Source organism: Musca vetustissima, unplaced genomic scaffold, assembly GCF_032173495.1.
Source record: "Musca vetustissima isolate MV318-11 ecotype Yass unplaced genomic scaffold, APGP_CSIRO_Mvet_v1 utg4709, whole genome shotgun sequence".
Taxonomy (NCBI): Eukaryota; Metazoa; Arthropoda; class Insecta; order Diptera; family Muscidae; genus Musca; species Musca vetustissima.
The window spans coordinates 33,332-53,437 of record NW_026888605.1 but is presented as its reverse complement, the minus strand read 5'-3'; the positions used below and the strand labels follow the sequence as shown (position 1 = coordinate 53,437).

Here is a 20,106-nt window from a genome sequence, read left to right as displayed (position 1 = left end):
AAGAACTCTCACCAAGCGAAACGCCAAAACCATTCATCCATTTAACCACCACCCACCCACCATTCCAAAGCTACTTCAATGTAGTCTAAGCCAAGCGTGCAATGCATACGTCTGGAGAGGAATATGTGTGTGTGCGTGTGAGTATTTCTACATGTGTTTATGTAAGTGGGTCGCCTGCTTATCCTGGCATTTCTTTTAATTTCTGGATTTATTAAAAACAAATGAAAGAATGCCTCATTTTAATGTGGCTGATGGCACTGAAGGCTAATGGCCTGAAATGAGAGGGCGATGGGGAGGAGGAGGAGGAGGACGACTTTGGTGGAATTTAGTGATGGTATTTGTGTTGGAGCTTTTTCTTTATGTCTGGCTGCACATGTATGTGTGTTTGTGTATCGTTGTACTAAGTAATGAGGGTGAAATTGAAATCTAAACAAATATAAATACATACGCATACATTAACAGCCTACACCACTACATACATACAATTAAGGCAAACATTGTTGGCAAATTTTTGCCAGAATTTCAGTGTTGTTGTGTATTCTGGGTGAATTATCCTGCCAAGCAGAGGGGAGCACAACTGCGTGTTTTTGCGAATGTTTAAAGATGCAAATACTTATACACTGAAGCTAACTCATACATAAACATTGGTAGGCATAAATGTGAACCTCACATAATCGCCGAAATACAAAAAACCAACAACATGTTGGGGTTCAGTTGGTCCTAGTGAGCCGTACATTGGAGGAGGCCGGCAATTCATGTCAATAATAAGCAAACCTGCTAACAAATGTATGCACACACACTCACACTCTCACACACAACGATATATATGAATATTTATGCATGTAAATTTTTTCAAGTCGTAATGATAACCCACAATTCACTCATGCCCAGGCAAATATGTATGAGCTTATTTACACATTCAGCCACACACGTCGGTAGACTGTCGTCTGAATTGGACATTAATGCATTTTGACAAGAGTCCGCCAAGCAGAAAAATACTTTGGCTATGTTTAAAGGAAGTATCCTTGATGGAACACACCACATACTTACATCCATATGTATATGAATAGAATGATAGGAAGAAAGGAAAATCCTTTATTCATAACAGATCAAAGATTAGTTTAATGAAACTTTAGTTTTATGCTAATCCATGCCAAGATATTTATTCGAATACAGTAGATAAGTGAAATATACCCATCATCAGGGCGGAAGTGTGGATATTCTTATTTTGATAGTATTTATGTATGTTATGTATATAATTTATCTAAACATTATTATTAATATAAACATTTCTACATTTTTTCATCATGTGTATGCGTATATTAATTTATATTCCCCCCTTATTACAGAACAACTTCATATGTTGGGAAAATACATTAAATGTAGCTGGCGGTGTTCAATTAAATGTAACAATTAATTAATGCCTTACTGACAGTAAAAATAATTATGTTTCCATATTTCGGACAATTAATATTGTGTGTGTGTGAGTGAGTGAGTCTTACAGAAAATAATACCCTCTAATGTGAACGCACATGTTCCGCTTAGATTCATTTATATCACAATTCAAATATATATTATCCGCCCATTATTAATGGATTTTCAACATAAAATTACGTTAAGTAGTTTATGTTTTTTTTCTAAAATTATGGATTATAAGGGATTTCGATAATTAACAGGGGTGGTAGTGGACTTGTTTAGTCACCGATACAAAAATTAGGGATATATATATATATATATATATACATTTATGGAAGATATAACTTTATCCTTGGGTTAGAAATACATATATATATATATATATATATATATATATTTCTATATACATCTGCGGGAAAAATAATAAGAACGGATAAAATAAATGAACAGTCAATAAAGTTAGATTAAAAAAACCCTATGTTCTCACAATTAAAATTTAATAGGAAAATTCATTTCTATAAAATGAAAATTGATATTATTGATTTCACAGTCACTTAGGTCGGTTAATTCGATTATAGAATTAGGATTATAAAAATGAGTGAAATGCGATTATAGAAATCAGTGAAATCTGAAATGCCAATTCGGTTTAGATGGCTATTCCAAAACGTGGTCTTATATATCACTTTTTCAATATCAAATATTCTTGTTGTAGTTGAAACGTTTTTATAAAGCTTGTGTAACAAATATTTGGAGCTCGATCGTAACTTTTAACAGATCGGATGACCTAACTATATAAGCATATAATCTTACTCTGATCTGGAATTTATAGCAATGAATATTTCAATATCAAATATTCTTGTTGTAGTTGAAACGTTTTTATAAAGCTTGTGTAACAAATATTTGGAGCTCGATCGTAACTTTTATCAGATCGGATGACCTAACTATATAAGCATATAATCTTACTCTGATCTGGAATTTATAGCAATGAATATTTCTAGGGGTTGCAAAGTGTGCACCGATGTAGCTCCCATTTCAATCGCTCTTACCCGCAGAACAAGATTGACCTATCTCTATTCTTTAGTATACACTATAAAGGATATGTTATATTTTTCCCTGACTTGCAAACGAAAAAAAAACAATGTGATGTACCCTACAAACAAATAATCGGATATTAATATTTCGAAAATAATTTGAACTAATTTTTAAAATACAGTTTTTCCAATTTTCTCTCGGAAACCTAAACAAATAATTTATAAGCGAAAAAAATATTTCCCATTACTATTTGTGATAATTATTCAAATCATCTTAAAATATCGCTGATGTCAATTGGTTATACTTCCCCATTCCACGTTTATTTGCCAACCACATACACACACACTTATATACATTTGTAACTATGAATGCAATTGGAAATAAAGAAAAGCCGTTTATCTTGTTGGTAGTATCTTTAAACTTGGTCGCCTTAATTGCTGAGGTTAGATTCTAATCTCGTTCAGTCTACCGGCAGCGGCATCAGTAAATGAAAATAAAAAATAAAGAAAAGAAACTAAGAAACGGGAAACACATTTAAGTAAATCGCTTTGAAATATGCAATGCAAGCATAAAATGCACATTAATAAAGCAAATGGCTCCATCCCCCATCCCCCATGCCCAGCCCTGTCACGCCACACAATTTCTATTAAGGACAAATAATAAACTAAATTTTCATTTACTGGGGCTCGCTGTTAGAAGCTGTAAAAGAACACCCAACGACTGTTATCTCTTGAACACAAAAAACGAAATGAAATGAGCACCAGCAGAAACATAAAAAGCGATTTAGCTAACACACAAATAGATGGCAAACACAAATAAAAAAGCAAAAGTGGAACATGCCTTAAGTGTATTGAAAAGTATGTCCGCTTTCCTCCCTGACGTTTGTTCTTTTTTTGTTTTGGATGCTGAAAATTAAATAGCGATATATGAGTTGAAATCTCCCAAAGGGAATTAAATATAACTGCTCATTCGCTTGTAACCCAATCCTATTTCTTTACAGGATAACTTTGGCAGAGAGCTATTCGAAATGTATGTGTGTGTTTGTGTGTAAGAGTGCGTGGTGGCACAGCTCCTTAGCCGGTTTACGCGGCTTGAATAAAAAGAGTTAAAGTTCAAATGTTCAAGTGAAGTACAAAAGGATAAAAAAACCAAATTCCGCTTCAATATACACCGTTCTTGCTGCTGCGACTGCGGCAGCTACTGCGAAGTTCTCAAAACGTATTGTATGGCGTTTTAAGTGGAAATGTTCTTTTGGTGTTTTCCGCTACGTTTATTCGTTCGTTGGTTGTTTGAGGTAAGCAACAAAAAAATAAAAAAGGATGCATTGCATACAAAAAACCGAAGCTTGTTGTTCACAATGTTGTTTAAGTATGTGGTGTGCGTGTGCCAGTGAGTCGATTTGCCGGGAAATATAATATTGACGTATAAATATTTGCTGGTCTATTGAGCAGGCGACGCGCAGTGTGAGTGTATCTATCGCAGCCTTGTACACTCATTCATTCATCCGAACACATGCAAGTAGTCATAAAAGTAATCGCCTTTGGCACGTTTTCAAGTTTACAGATCTCAAGTAACAGCCAGGAAGTATAACCCGAAGACCAGCACAGCACACACACACAACATAACCAACACTGGTGCGCTCAGATATGAAGAGAAAACAGAATCATTTAAACACCGGCACGTGTTGAAAATTTAAATATTTTTATTTGAAAACAGCTTAACAGAGGCAACAGAAACAACAGCAACAACAAGCCCTTAAGACTTCCAGCATCAGTATTTGCCGGATATTAGTGTTTTGTTGTGCAAAACAAAACCCGGAGAAGCCAACCAATATAATCAAGGAGTACAAATCTTGCCCAGTAACCCAACGACCTCAATAAAACAATAAAAACAAATGAAAACGAAAAAATGAGTATTTTAAATAGTTTCTATAATAAAAAATAAAATAAAACACGTCAAATCAAAGATGTGCTTTAATTTTTTGCCCAAAAGCAAAAAGCTGAAATGGTGTTGTATGCTAAGGAAACCATTGGGGGTTGGCGTAGTCTGGCCTCCCGCCAACTCAATTTAACCAGTTATCTCCAATGCCTATGGCATACAATGGGGGACATTTTTGAAAAAAAAGTTTAATATCTACAAGGGATTATCACTGCGTTCAGGCAGCCGTAGTATTACCACAAGCAATGGGAATGGAATGGGGAAATTTTACTCCCATTCACTTGAATTTTGAATCGGATTCTGTTTTAAAAAGTAGATAATATGTTCATGGAACTACTCCAAGAATATGGACAAAATCAGAACGTTGAACAATAAATTCTTATATATTTTAAATTCCACGTATGACTTGGGTGGAAGTCTTATGCGGTAAACCGGAAGTTCGCCAAGGCTAACTCCTCCTCCCCATATCTCCTTCCGAATTTTACACTAGTCGAACATTGGGTAATAACATAGATGATATATGTGAAAGTTTAAACGTCTTAAATCTAACCTGCAGTTCTGAAATTCTTTGAACTGCATTATCCTTCACGATGTCTATAGCCACACAGTTCATGGACGAAGTTTCCTTTAAACATTTTAACTGATGACGATAATATTCCGGCCAACAAATACAAGATATTGTGTTTAATATTTGAATATATATATATATATTCTCATTTATTGCACATTTCAAATATCCCCCACTGTGCCCTAACATTTCATTGTTTATCAGTTAAAATATTTTATAATTGCTTTTTTTTCCGTTCCCCCTTTCTTCTTTGTATAACCTACCCCCCATTCATACAATGCAAAAAAAAAAAAACAGAAATCCATCTTCATATAATCTTGGTACATACCTGGGTTAGCTGCGACGAAGCATAATACGATATTCTCGAGGGACACACCGATTCTGGTTTAGAATAAATTGTCTCTGCTATCTGATCGCCCATGGGCAGTAAAGCTGTTGCATATGGTGATGGTGTTGGTGAGCTGCGAAACTCTATCAGAAAGTCAAATAAAAACAAAAAGAAAACGAGAAAGAGAACGCACGAACGTTAATAAATACAAACATCATCGTGTCAACATTGGTAGTAGAAGTTCCTCTCATCGCTCTAATATTTCTGTTTCTGTTATATCAACAGGATGATGATGATAATAATAATAGCCCCTGAAGAGCAAAACAAAGATTTGCATGTTTATTTGTATGTGTGTGTATGCGTGTGCGTGTTTTTGCTAGTGAGGAACAAATACAAATAGACATTAACTTACTTTCAAATATGTTGCAGGACTTCTTAGTCTCCAGGGGATACTTATTGAGACTGGCAATGGTGGCATAGGAACCGCTGTTCGCACTGGGTGGCCTTCCCAAGGGATCCAGACGTATGAAAACATTTTGATGGCTACCATAAGCGGCTGTCGTAAAACTGGTGCTAAACAAAACAAACAGAAGAAATAATCAGGATTAATTACGTCAATTAATCAGAGGCTAAGGCTTTGCTACACAGAACCATTTAAAGCAGGTTAACTACCGGGATGTTTGTCTGATGGGATGTTTTCTTGTTTGTTGGCAATAACAACGGTAATAAGATGTTACTCTAAATGACTAAATTGCTATTCTGTGGCATCCAAAAAACATAATTTATTTAACTGTCAAACAAAGATGATGGAGTTATATGCCGGCACTGAGGCTGGTCTTTGCGCCAAAGAAAGCTATGCTGCTTTAAGACAAATTGCCAAAATTTATGGTTTAAGGTCTTAGTTTTGTGAGGTCTATTAAATATTTGCGCCAAATTTTTAGATGACGAAATGCCATATTATGGCTCGTGTTCTTATTATTATTATACGGATTAGTGTTTTATTTCATAATTTATTTTGTAATTATTTTTTTTTTTACATCATCATAATTTTATAAGGCATTTTAATTCTTTGAATTTTTTTATTAGGACATTTTGGGATTTTGAAAAAAAGTAGTAATTGTCGTAAAAATATTGTTATGATTTTTAAATTAAAAAAAAACACAAATCATTATAATAATATTAATATTTTGGCATGATTAGCATTGGTTCTTTTTGTAAATATAATGTATGAAATTTTGATATTGTAGACCCTAATATATTCTGATTCTCAAAAAAATTGACGTTTTTACAATTTGGAACAATGGTACATTACAAGTATCTGTTAAAAATGTATGATGACATTTTATTATTTTAGTTAAAATGCGGTTGAACCTGTTCATTATAAGAAATGTCTTAAAATTTTGTAAAAATCAGCTACATCAAAAGTCGGAAATCAGTCGGAAAAGCCTTCCACTTTTGCCGATGTAGTTTAGAACTCGATATCATTTCTATAGTAGTCTCCTACACTATCTTGTATAATATGCAAAATATGAAGTGCTAAGTTGGACTTTCATCTTAACATAGCACACAGAAAAATATATATCGATAAATAGGAGGCGTACATTGCACGCTTTATAGAAATATATTACACCTCCTATTCATTTATATTCCCCAAATCTAATAGCGTTTAACACCTGCCGATTCTTATTGAATTTATCCCTCCCAAAATATATTCTATTCAATTTTCCAATATTATTTTTTTTTTGAGTTTCCTCCTTTTTCCTACAAAATGCACATTACTGTTATTTTATTTTCTTTGCATACTTACTGCAGTGAATCCTGGCGTATTTGTTTGCGTGCCCTCAAATACATTGTGCTGGCTATCAGGCCCACAACCAGCACTAAACCCAAGGCACAGGCTGCTGCACCCAACAGTGCAGGACCCTGAGAGGGAGCATGAGCAGGAGCCGGTGATTGATTGGGAGCTGGAAATAGACCTTGAATTGAATAGAAGAAACGCATATTATTGGACAAAGCGATGGGATGGGATGCAAAAACACATGATTTATTCCTCGTCTACGTCTTGCGTTCGTCGGCGTTCGTCATCTGCCACTGATGCCAGCATGAAATGGTGGTGAGAAATAAAAATTGCAAAAACCATGGGAGGCACTTACCTTTGATACAGATTTTATCCCGCTTAAAATGTAATTTGGTATCATTATGGCGTGGCGGTCCCCGCACCAGCATATTTATGCTGAGTGGGACCTGTTCGCTGATATTGCCGCTACAGGGTAAATGCACTAAAAACGTTTCCACCTGCTGTGGCACATAACCTTTCTCGGGTATGCTGAGGGTGGGTGTAGCCAATGCCTCCTGATCATGGTCATAATCGATGGTAATTGCATATGGCAGCTATGTATGATGGAGCAAACGGGCATATGGAATCCGGGCCGGGAACCAGTGGAGCAGAGGGGGAGAAAATAAATAGAAAAAAAATTGGTGGTTAATGGAGTGCAAATTGGTTTTTGAGTGGTTAGTTGGTTGGATGGTTGTTTGCTTGCTTCCAAGCTAAGGGCAACATTAAACGCGTAGCAGTAGCAGCAGTATCCAAAACACCCACCAAATTCACTTGGACGGACAGTCAAATAGACAGAAATTTATAATAAAGCCACACAAAAAGTGCGCTCCTTGCACAAACACATGAAAATGGACAAGGCGATAGATAGAGCAGACAGCCAAAGGTCTGCTCACACACTCACCCAGGCTGGCAGCCACCCAGCCAGTCAGGCAGTCACTCCGTCACAAATGTTTACACTTACATTGGCACATTAACTCTAAAATATCGAGTAACACAACCACACATTATCAGCGTATGGCGTAGTGTGACGTAGGTGGATATGATGAGTGGGTGGGGTGAGGACGAGGTGTCGTTCACAATAAGGTGTGATGAGTTGTTCGTGAATTGAGGCAATAGTGTTGAGGGTGGTTGGTAGGATGGGATGAATTGGCGTGTTTGGTGTGTGTGAGTGCATAGTGTTTGCGGTAAGAGTTTAAATGTTTTGTGCGGTTAATATTTGTTTGTCAGCTGGATTGCTGGCTGGCAATCTGGCTTAAGTATTTCGGTTAGAATAAAAGTGTGTGGATGGGTGTGTGTATGGTTGTGTGGGAGAGTGTATTTGATAAATGTTCTTATTATAAAAACTTACCGGATAAGCTGTAAGACTTTGCCATGAGAATTCGAGGTCATGTACATCTGCCGGCACCGGCACGGTAAAGTGCATTGCGTATGTGTTTATTGTTCCCTCGTGTACATAGAATAAATCCGCTTCCAATTCTGCCATTTATAAAGTGTTGGACAAATCACACATTCGCGACACCATTCCACCCAAGTTGTCGTCGTAGAAGTTGTTTGAGAATGTTTCGCAGTAGTAGTTGTTGTTGTTTATGTTTCGAATGATATTATTTTCACACCAAATGTTACATTGTTGTTATTTCCGTCGTTATTGTTGTAGTTGTTGTTGTTTTTTTTGGCATAAAGTTTGGTAGTTTATGTTGTTTCCAAACACGAAAGGAACATTACAGGCAGGGCCATGTTTTCCAACCATGTTGACACACACGAGCACACGTGTACAATAAGCCACAACAATGTAATATCAGGCAGCCAACAAAAGATGATATCAATGAGTTGAAGTTCCCATGTAAAGTCGCGAATGTCGCGTCGTGTGTTGCAGAGGTCGGAAATGTGGTGGTAGTACCAGCATCAAGCAGCAACAGCGGCATCAAACCAATAATGAAAAGAAAGACAAAATATATAAATATAAACAAACAACTCACATAAATCTGTTGCCTGGTTTTTGGCTTTCTTTTATTGTAATTTGCGGATCCCTGCACTTCTTATGTTTTTTTTTTGTAGTTGTGAGAGAATGGTGTAGTTCTATCAATTCACCAAAAAAGTTGTTCCTTTCTAGAACTGTAGACTGTATGGAGATGCAACGAGGTATTTCGTTTGTCGGTATTCTTTCATCTAGTGAACAGTGGTTATGGTATAAACCCATAGGTTGTTTTGCAGAAAAAAACTTGCAGTCATTAGAAGTTGAATTAAATTTTGTATTCTTATAATGTGTTTAATATATTTTTTTATCTAAAATTCTGAGGATCTTCCCTAAGAATAATTTCGCTTTACCCGATTTTTGTACACGTATAAAAAATTCAGTTTAAAATTAGAATAATAATAAAAAATAAGTGCTTGTGAAATACTCGCATATATAAATAGACTAAGTGGATCATCGACATTTGTTGGAAATGTGTAGCGATATTTTAAAGATTCGAATTAGTTTTTTTCCTTCTATGTTTGTGATATAATTGTTATATTTCAAATAGGGAGTCGCTATAACTTTTCACTGCAGACGTATGAATTTATCCTCGTTGACATACATTTCCTTCAGAAGTTCTCAACTGTGATCGTAAATTCTTGTCGCTTATATCGACAAGTTCGCTGTCTATAAACTTTTGGCCAGATATGTATACTATATACTTCTCTTTGAAAATTTAATGATATAAATTGTTTTTAGTACTTAATAAGTAAATAGAATTTAATATCGGCGGGTCGAAATTTTAAAACCCTCTACCAATAGGTGGGCTCTCAAAAGTTCTTCAGGTTAGAAAATAATTCTATATTGAAAGTTTCGGCGAAAAGTCTTCCATTCCGCAAGAAATCTGAATGCTAGCTGATTTAAAAAACTATGCTGCAATGGCGTTCTTCACACTCCAAGAGATGGGTATGCCAAATTTGCAGACTCTTTAGTTAGGTAACAGGGTATATACCAAATTGATAGTTTCTTGAATCTAAGTATAACAATACACAACATCTGCAGTAATAAGGTAGGCTATTGTACAGATAATTGCAAATTTAGAAAACTATATCAAATTATGAAATTATTTTTTACTTCGTATATTTGGATAATGATTTTTTTCTTATAAATCTTATCCTTATTCAGGATAAATGAAAATTTATTACATTTCTCAAAATACACTGTAACCTGCGTTTGTAAAAATACTGATTCAATTAAAATTGTTCTATTTTTCTTAATATAAACTCTGTATATATTTTGATATGTGTTTTAATTGAGATCGATACCTCAACATAATTATTGAAAAAAAAAACATCGAAGAAAAGAAAAGAAACAAAAGAATAACAATAAAACTAATGTGGTCATAAACTTAATTAATTCACATCTAAATGTGCCCAAAACAATAAAACCTAATGGACAGTGTCGAACTATTGAAGGACACCATTAAAAGGGCTTGGAAATGGATATGTTGCATGATATTTCCACAGATGTTGTGTCATCGAGATATGACTTCGGCGGACAACAGATGACACTTTGTGTGGCAAATGGCTACAAAAAATCTACCACCACCACCCCCTTCTTACCTTATGTAATTCGCTAACAATTTAATACTACTTCCTGAAATATGTTTATTTATTCCCGAAGTTCCTTGTCAAATGACAGAGAGAGAGATAACTATTAACACTTGTTTAACTTGACTCAACCACTGTAGTTTTTATCGAGTTCCCCTTTATGGCTGCGTACGACACACACACTGTACACCTCCCACACACCCTTAACCCCCCCATAAATACAAGGTGGTGACTCTATTGCATCAATTCTGCAAGGATGAATGGCTGACTCGGAGAATGAATTACTCTGTGTACTTCCTTGTAAAAAGATACAAGAGGAGTAACAACGACTGAATCCTAAATCAATTTTCGCTTTGTATAAAAAGGACTAAACTAAATAGAAATTAACTGTTTACTCTGTTTATTGTTGTTGTCTCGCATTCGTGCTCGAGGGCTCATGCTTGTTTGGCACTCTGCAGCAAACGGCAAAGAGGAAATGTTTTGTGTTTTTGTTGTCATCCCAACTGGATGTACGGAAGCTTTAAATGAAATTCTTGAGAGATTTAATGTTTCCTTTCTCCAACTACGCCAGTTCCTTTTCATTCTTCTTCTTCTTCGTCTATTGTTCATGTACGTGTTGTTATCTGTTTCTTGGTGTTGTTGTTGTTAGTAAAAATGTGTGGCGAAAGTTGGAAGCAGTGAATAGAAAAAAGAAAATATTGTGTGTGGCGACAAATAAAAGTCACATAACACTACCATCACCAAGAATTATGGCCAGTGCTAAAAACGGAAGCCAATAGTAAACAATGAACGGAGAATTTTTGGGGCAATACCCTCCTAATGTCATAGGTGTATTTTAGAGGAAGGAATAACCCACAAATATTGAAAGAAAAAAAAATACTTTGATTGACCAAATTGTTACAATTGAACAATAAATCAAGTTTGATGAACTGCGAACAATGTCCGGCAGATGATCATTAGTCACTTCGTAGCAAATCTATCTTAAATAAACAGAATAGTTGAGAAATTATATTATTAATTGTCTAGAGGTTTCTTTTTTGTGTTTTCATTTGGGAAACTCTATTGAGGGCGATAAAATAAGAAATCGTTTGTCATTTCAGTGGTGCGAAGATAAATTTGAATGATTTATGGGAAATCGATAGGCAATTTTGTTTAAGTGAGGCTGAGAAGAAAAATGAGAAATGATAGAGAATTTGATACGTGGAAATGGAAAATAGGGAATATTAGCACTTAAGTTTTGGTCTTTAGCGCTAAAAACAAAATAGTTGATGCGGTACGAAGATAATATTTGTTGTGGATTCATTAACATTTACACAAAAATATTATGGAGAAGATTGGTATTTTTTTGGAATAAAATAACTTTAATATTAGACCTACTCCTATGGGTGTATGCAATTGTATTTAGAGAGATTTTAAGGGTTAGAACCAGCAAAACTTTGATCTTTAAAAAATAAATTTATATTTTAGGATTAGAATTACGGCTTCGCTTTCATTTTTAACCGCACATCATTCTCTTTGTGACATTATCAAGATTAAAGAATTGCTCATTTGTCTACAATGAAGACGTGAGACACATTAATTTTGCTCTATGTCGCAAAGTGTGGCAAGGTTTCTGTAAAACCTATACATTGTGAAATAAATGTTTTATAAATCTTAGATGCATTGTGATTTATATGCGTTTGCTTACAATAAACGACAACAAAGTTCTCAAACAGATGTTATAATTTGTTGGAAGGAACAAAAAATCCATGTGGACGAAGTAGTGGGCTTAAATTTGGTCAAAATAAATATGATGAAATGTTTATAATAATAACGTCATATTTATAGTAATAACGGCATAACCGTTGGTGATACCTTTCGAATATCCTCTTTCGTCGGACTTGTTTTTCCAATGAAACTTGAAATATTTTCACATAAAAAAGTTAAAAGTTTAAGTAAATCACCCCAGACCGAAGCTAAAACTTCATGTTTAGTTTCGTGAAGATCCATTTTGGGCCAGAGATCCATTTATTTGGGCACAATTAGATCGATCGGTTTATGGTATATACAAATACTAGCTGACTAGCTTAAAATTTTATTTTCATGAATGAAAGATGCACTAAATCGACCTTATTGTTCAAATACCGATTACTGAAACAGAACTGTCGGACGAATTTCAAATTACACACAAAAACACTCCGCACGCCCAATGTTTTATTTAAATAAACTTTGCTAAAAATTGGTGCAATACTTCTTAAGTTACGGTGCTAAAAAACACAACAAAAACTAAAGATTGCGCCATAATGTCCCACGAACTTCAAACTACACAGAAACACTCCTCACGCCCCATAAAGCATGTACATAAAGATTGGTCAAAATAGGTGCAGTAGGTTTTGAGTTAGCGATCACGAATAGCAATATTTATTTGTATACACGATATTACAACTTTTTTTGCTTTCACCATATACAGATATTTCATGAATATATAATAGCCTACATATTTTTGATTATTCCTCAATAGTCCTGACAAAATAGTAAACTATGTTGAGCAGAAAATTAGAAATATCCCATATTCACTTATGAAAATAAATCATTTGTCAAAAACCCAATTGGGTATGAAAAAAATAATTTGAAATAATTAACACAATGCAATTTTCATTCCTTTCATTCTCAAAATAATACTTCATTAGACATGCATACGATGGATGCATTAAAAATGTTTCTTTTCTAAAAATTACCCCTTAATTTGAGATGCAATAAAATAAAACCATCCGGTTTTTGTTCGCTATATTAAACACTTCAATTTGTCTTAACTTTATTCAATTCTAAGCATTTCCGTTGCCAAACAACAAGAACAACATCAACAATACCCCATCCTGTGATACTCTGTATTCGTGGCTCGCTCGAAAACTACCATCTACGACTAAATGAAGTAGTAGAAGTAGCGACACCATTGCTGCTGTTGCAGTTTCCTTTACTTCTACCCTCTGACAAAGAAACTTCGACCGAACAAACAGCACAGAGTGAAGACGAATTCATTGTAAATAAGAAATAAAAAGATGAAAATTGTATTCACTTCACACAAAAACAACAAGAGAAATACGAAGAAGGGGAATGCACAGAAATCAGCTAGGAACAGTTAAGTATAGAACTATTTTACCGTAATACTATGGAGCAGAAGAGTGTCAAAGGAAGGTAAAAACAGAACAGCAGGATATGATGATGACGACGATGAGGAGGATGGCAGGTCTTGCAAGAAACAGGAAAATAAACGACAAATTACATTCATTGGCTAGCAACGCAAAAAAAGAAGACATTTCATTGGGACCTCCCCCTTGCACAAAAAGGGGCCGCATAGCAAATGCGTAATAAGGAAATGAAAGACCATAATAGTGCCAACAACATCACCGGGCAGATGGGGTGGCGGCTGAGACACAGACTGTGGCAACCGGCAACAACTAGCCATGAAGTTATTTCGAATGAATTTTTAAATGGCAACAGTTTTACAAACATTTTTCGCATGAATACAAAATTCGTCTGTGGCAAGGACATTTGCTAAAATAGGACATCTCCAAGTGGGATGGCTGCTCGAGAGGAAACTGTTGGCAATGTTGAAGGAAACTCGAAATGAAATAGAATTTCTTAATTTCTTGTCTTGATTTTGAGGTTGTTGATGGATGTCCTGTTGCCATGCCATGTTTGTCGTTTGTTTGGTCGGGCAAAATATGGGCTGTTTTTTGGTAGTTTTTTGCCTTTGTGTTTGCCTGGAAATTTTATTGGTTCTGCCTTTTCGCACAAAGCACAAATCTTATAAAAACTCAACAAGCATTTTGTAACTTCAAGTGTCCTCCACACAAGTTTTCAGCTTAAGAGCTTGTTACGATGTCATATTGAGCAATTAATAAAAGTGAAGATGAAAAGAAAACGACGAATGAACGAAGCATGGAAGCAGCAACAAAATCACAAACTAAATCAAATATCGCAAAAAAGGCTCACAAACCTAGTTGCAATAATAACAACAGCACTAAGAAATGGAATTATCGAAACAGTGGACACAAAAAGGCAAGGACATGCCGACCGACCGCCTTTTCATGTTGTTTCTGTGGTTCGGTTTTGAAATACTAAATGTAATTGCGTTGTGTTTTGTGCCAAGGAAATTCGAAATTAAATCTCGTTTTCTTTCTGCTAAAAAGGTAAAACATAAAATACAAAAAAAAAGTTGACCATTTGGTGGAATGTTTTTATCGCGGCTTATAAATCATGCGGCACGGGCAATGTGTTGGTGGGTGTGAAATATTAAATACCGATAATAGAAAAACGGGATGGGAAATATAAGTTGTATTGTTGCTGGTAATATTTACACGCGAAATGATTAGGTGCTGCTAATTTGAATACCTTTTTAAATAGAACAAAGTATTGACTTTGGAACTCTAATTTTGTGGAATAAAAGTTTTGTTTTTAACATTGAAGAACCATTGTTTTTATTATTAATAAGGAGCTAGTAAAAATTTAGAAACTTACGAAAAGGTCATTAAGGATAAATATAAAAAAACTTAAAAAGGAAATGTCAAAGAGAAAACTCTCCAAAGCTTTGTTAATTTTTGTAAAAATAACCCACAGAAAAGCGACATGGTCGCCTTGTGGTGAATTTCCGAAATCTGAAGAGAACGATGGAACTTTCGACCCAAAAAATATTAAGAAAACTTTTGCCCCGTTCACGATTCAAATGTTTAATGGAATATTATTAGGCTAGATAACGCCAAAAGTAAAAGCATTTCTTCACAAAAATGGACATAAAAGTTTAAGAAACTATGATTTTATACTTCCATCTGCTACATTTTGTACTTCCAACTTAGAAATAGTCAAATAGAAAATAATAAAACCGATAATGAGAAGGTTACAAAAACTTTGGCATTAGCGCTTTACAACTCTCCTCGCTTCTTACATTTTTTTTTAAATAGTGAAATTCGGTATATATTTTTAACAATGCACTTAATATTATTTTGTATATATGATTATTCGGAATAACGTATAAACATGAAGTTGCTTTGGAAACTAAATCTGAAATTAAAATTCCATAATTGTAGCGTATATCGTACAAGAAACCACTGTACTCACCGCATGAAAGGAAAAATCAATGAATGTTTTTGACACTTGTCAAAGCAACAGAATATGAGCTAACCATTGCTGCTGAGCCACATTCGAATGTCATTTCAAAAGGAAATAAATTCGTTTCTAGCCATCAATTTTTATGTAACGATTTCTACGAACAGCAAAAACACACTCACACACACACACAGACTAAAGCTTACATGAGTTCTCGGGCAGAGAGTTCTTGACATGAAATGAAAACAAACAAAAAACATGTTGATTTGAAATGAAAGGAAAATTAGTTTTAGCACTCAAACTCTTTCGCACTCCCGCCCACTCACATTCTATACCTCTCAAGAATCCAGTCATACATTGGATATAAATCTTAATCTTAAGGCAATTGCAAAAGGACAAGGCAATGAGTTGAAAAACTTTCAATGCCGTTGAAGAACAACAGCAATGGCAACATTGACAATGCTGCTCATGAACTTTTGACGCAGCATATAAAAGGGAGACTAAACGAAAATGAATATGACAACGGGGTGCCAAATGAGATTTATTGAGAAATCCGGCACGAACGACAATACCGGAATGCGTGGTACGAAAGGGAATGAGAGAAAAGGGACGAAAATTGTTCTAAGAAAATGAAATGAAACTGACACGACGTAGAGTTGGGTGAAATGGCGAGCTTCAATGTTCCATAATTGGATTTAAAATTCTTTTAAATTGTTTCTCTTTGTTCTACTTAAAAATCCATTTCACAAGGCAATGAATGAACGAACGAACGGTTCATCTTATAAAAATAAATGACGACCCCCGCTATTTGGGACCACATCATTGATGAGGTTACTCATCCCAAGATATAGACCGTGAACCATTTTTGTATACAAAACTATTCAACTGGAAATGCAAGAAGGGGAGCCGGCAGACGCTTGAGCCCTTAGTGGCCCCCCTAAATAACCTTCCGTCTGTTGTCGTTGCTTGTTTCCGTTTTTATGTTCGTCGTTTTTTAAGTCTTTGAAGAATACTACGAAATACTTAAGTAAACATGCATCCATTCATTTCATTCGCTTCCTTATTTCTAATACAAAGGCGCCATCAACAATTTACAATGCACTGACATACCGACGCACACACACACACACACACACATTGACAAATACTCGTATGCACGTGCACATCCTTTAACATGGTACGAACTCGTTGCAAACACTTGCAAAAAGGAAGGCATCATGATTACCAAACGAGGACAGTATGATAAGACGAACATCTTAACGATGAATTTGGTAATAGTTTTAGGGCTTGATTTTCTTTTTGAGATAAATGTTTCACAAATGTTGTGAAAGGCAGATATTTATGTTGCTATTACTTAAAGAGGGGACATGATTTTCTTATTTTACAAGTGGAAGAAATAAAATGAGTTAAGCTTGTACGCAATAGAGCGTAAAAGGAATACAATTTAGTTTACGCAATAGATAATCTATCTTAAATACATTGAAATACGAGGATTGTTGTTAAGTAGGCATATTAATGTCTCCATCGGTTCTAGGGGCAACCCAAATGACAAATCATGGATTCATTGTTTGACTTGAGAATTTAACAAAAAATGAAAAGTTATCGTTCGAATGTTCGAGTACTGGTACTTAGTGTATTTCTCCCCAATGTTCGATATAATAGAAATAAACAGAAATAATAAATAATATTAAATATAACACAATTCATAAACTTGTAAAAGAAAAAAAAAAAACAAAATATTAAGCGATTACTAATATTAGGTTGGGAAAAAACCATTATTTTTTATAGAAATGGATTAAAACAGTCTTTTAGCTCCTGGGCGATGTTACGACTGCTAACATGCCGCTCAACTTCGATCATTACTCCGATTTGATCGACATTTTCGACGACTGGCCTTCCTATGCGAGTTGCATTTTTAACATCAAAAATTCCTGAATGGAATCTACGAAACAAAAATTGGACCACTCACAATTTTAGCCGCTTGGCTTGCATTTTCGTCTTTGTCAAAGAGTGATCGATACTTTACGAGAATTCTATCAGCACAGCCAACGGCCGAAAAAATATATTTATTTTTCCCCAAACTAATATTTTATAGACGTTTTAGTAGAAAATGTATAACCATTCGTGCACTTTTTCTTGCCACTGTGTTCTTTTTCTTGCCACAAGTATTTTGAAAATGATTTCTTTTATATTTTTCTTCAATACCTTACTATCAGGTTCAATGTATTTTTGAAATATGTATTACGTATGCAATTGAAAATGTACATTTCGGTTATTAAAAACGTTATTCACCTGTTTTTTTTAATTTTTCATAAATAAATACATGTTCGCTTATTTCCAACCATAAATACATATATATAAATTTTCAACGTCCTTGAGAACATTTCCATTTGCAGACAATTTGAAATTCAATCATTCTAATATCCCCGTCGTATAATTTCGTTTTCAAAACATTACTCCAAGAATGTTCAAATGTCCTTATCATCATGTAACGTCATGGTTGTTGTAGTTGTTTTTGCTTTCGTGTTGCTGTTATAGTTGAATTTACAAAAGAAAACATATTACGACGACATGATGATGTTGCGATCTTGAAGGCAAAAAAAAAAAACAACAAAATACGTAAAACAAACTGTGGGCCAAACAGTGCATTGTGTTAGTGTCGCACTTTAACTTGTCGCTGTTGTGTTGTCGTTAACGGACGGTGTTGCTGTTTTCTGTTGATATTGACTAACATCTATAGAGTTTCCACACTACACTGACACAGACATACACACAAATGTAAATAGAAATTCTATCAATCTACCAGCCAGCCATCTGCCCACCCAACCACTCATACCACCCATGGCCATGTTGTTGTACTCTAGCGACTCATAAGACAAATTCCCTGGAAGAAAAAATATCCTTCTTATTTGTTATTCGATACCAAGATAAAAAATGCGTTTATATTTGGCTCCAAGTTCGTGGTATGGGATTAGTTGGCAGTGGCAAATGAGCGAGAGAGTGGGTGATATTCGACACTAGGATACCAACTACAAGGCAGGCGACACTCACAACCACACACCCGCACACATAGCACAGAGTCGCAAGGCTTTGTCAAAGCGAAAGCTATGGGATTATGTCTAGATCCCAATGAGTAAATAATGCAACAAAGAAATTTAATTTCGCGTCTTATTCCTTTCAATATATTTCGTTCTTTATGTTGCAGTGTTTGTTTGTCTTTCCTTCGTTCATTCATTGAGCAAATATACAGGGGCAATGTGTTGTGAGACAGCAATGGCATGATGAGACACACGGTGACGCAAAACGATGTTTTTTTTTCGTTTTTCATTCCTATTTTGCCGGAAGATGAAGAGATCTTAAGAGCAGGGACATAATACAATGAAATGAGAGGACAACACAAAAAAGCAAGTAACACTATTACACGCTTTACAAAACAAATCGTACAAGATGAACAGAACAAAAAAAAAAAAAAATACTACAACACCCCGAAAAAATATCCAAGACAAACCAAGGCGAACCAGCGTTGTAAAGAAACACAAATACCCTTGCCAATAAAAAGATGACGATAAAGTGACATGTCATTAGGTTCGAAGGTTGTATGTTTTCGTGCTCTTATATGACAATAGTGATGACACTGATGATTATAATGCTAATACCAAATATTATTTATTTTAAATGAGAAGCTTATCCCGTATGGGTATTTGATATTGAAGGAGAACAGTTGTGTTAATATTGAATGATAGCTTTATCTAGATGATGGATTGTGGAATATTATGGTGTGCCAAGGAAAGTGTTTATATTAGCGGCTTCAAACCAAACAAGCGTACCATAAACATTTTTTAGTATTTCAATTAAAAAAGCTATACAGTCGTCCCTAAATTAAATTGTAGAATAATAGAAAATCAAAGACGATGTTGATATCGTGGATAGCCACGACTACATCAACACTTAATATCCTGAAATTTATTCTAATTTTATATTTATGTTGAGTCTGTAGAAAATATATTTATTTTCAAGATTCACAAAAGCTATAATTTTTTGTTTTAAAGAAACGTGAAAGAATGCAAACCGCTTAGAAGAAACGATTTTGCATGAGAATCGGAGCTGTTTTTACGCTTTATTACACACAGACTACTCCCAATAAGAGCATGCGTGCGTGCTTGATGCCTGATGCATTGTACTTGTTAGCGTATAATCAACATTTCAAGATAACTGATCTAATATGACGTATATGCGAGTTATTATCTATCGATTTTTGTTATCACATCAAATAATATTGTGTTTTGTTTTTTTTTTACTAATACCCTTCAATAATTTTCATTTCAAATAAAAATGATG

The 20,106-nt window shown here is 34.8% G+C and overlaps 1 protein-coding gene across 2 annotated transcripts in view; it reads right to left on the bottom strand.

Annotated features, from left to right (window-relative positions):
- LOC133336435 (tyrosine-protein kinase Dnt) overlaps positions 1 to 20,106 on the bottom strand; it is a 63,152-nt gene that overhangs the window by 31,122 nt on the left and 11,924 nt on the right. The window contains exons 2-6 of one of the 2 annotated variants that reach the window (XM_061544727.1): positions 8,468 to 8,595; positions 7,436 to 7,673; positions 7,090 to 7,258; positions 5,695 to 5,855; positions 5,283 to 5,425 (exon numbers count right to left, since the gene is read on the bottom strand). In XM_061544727.1, the coding sequence (XP_061400711.1) occupies positions 5,283 to 5,425; positions 5,695 to 5,855; positions 7,090 to 7,258; positions 7,436 to 7,673; positions 8,468 to 8,595 (839 nt within the window). The remainder of the gene's footprint in view (positions 1 to 5,282; positions 5,426 to 5,694; positions 5,856 to 7,089; positions 7,259 to 7,435; positions 7,674 to 8,467; positions 8,596 to 20,106) is intronic. The other variant, XM_061544728.1, reaches the window with a different exon arrangement.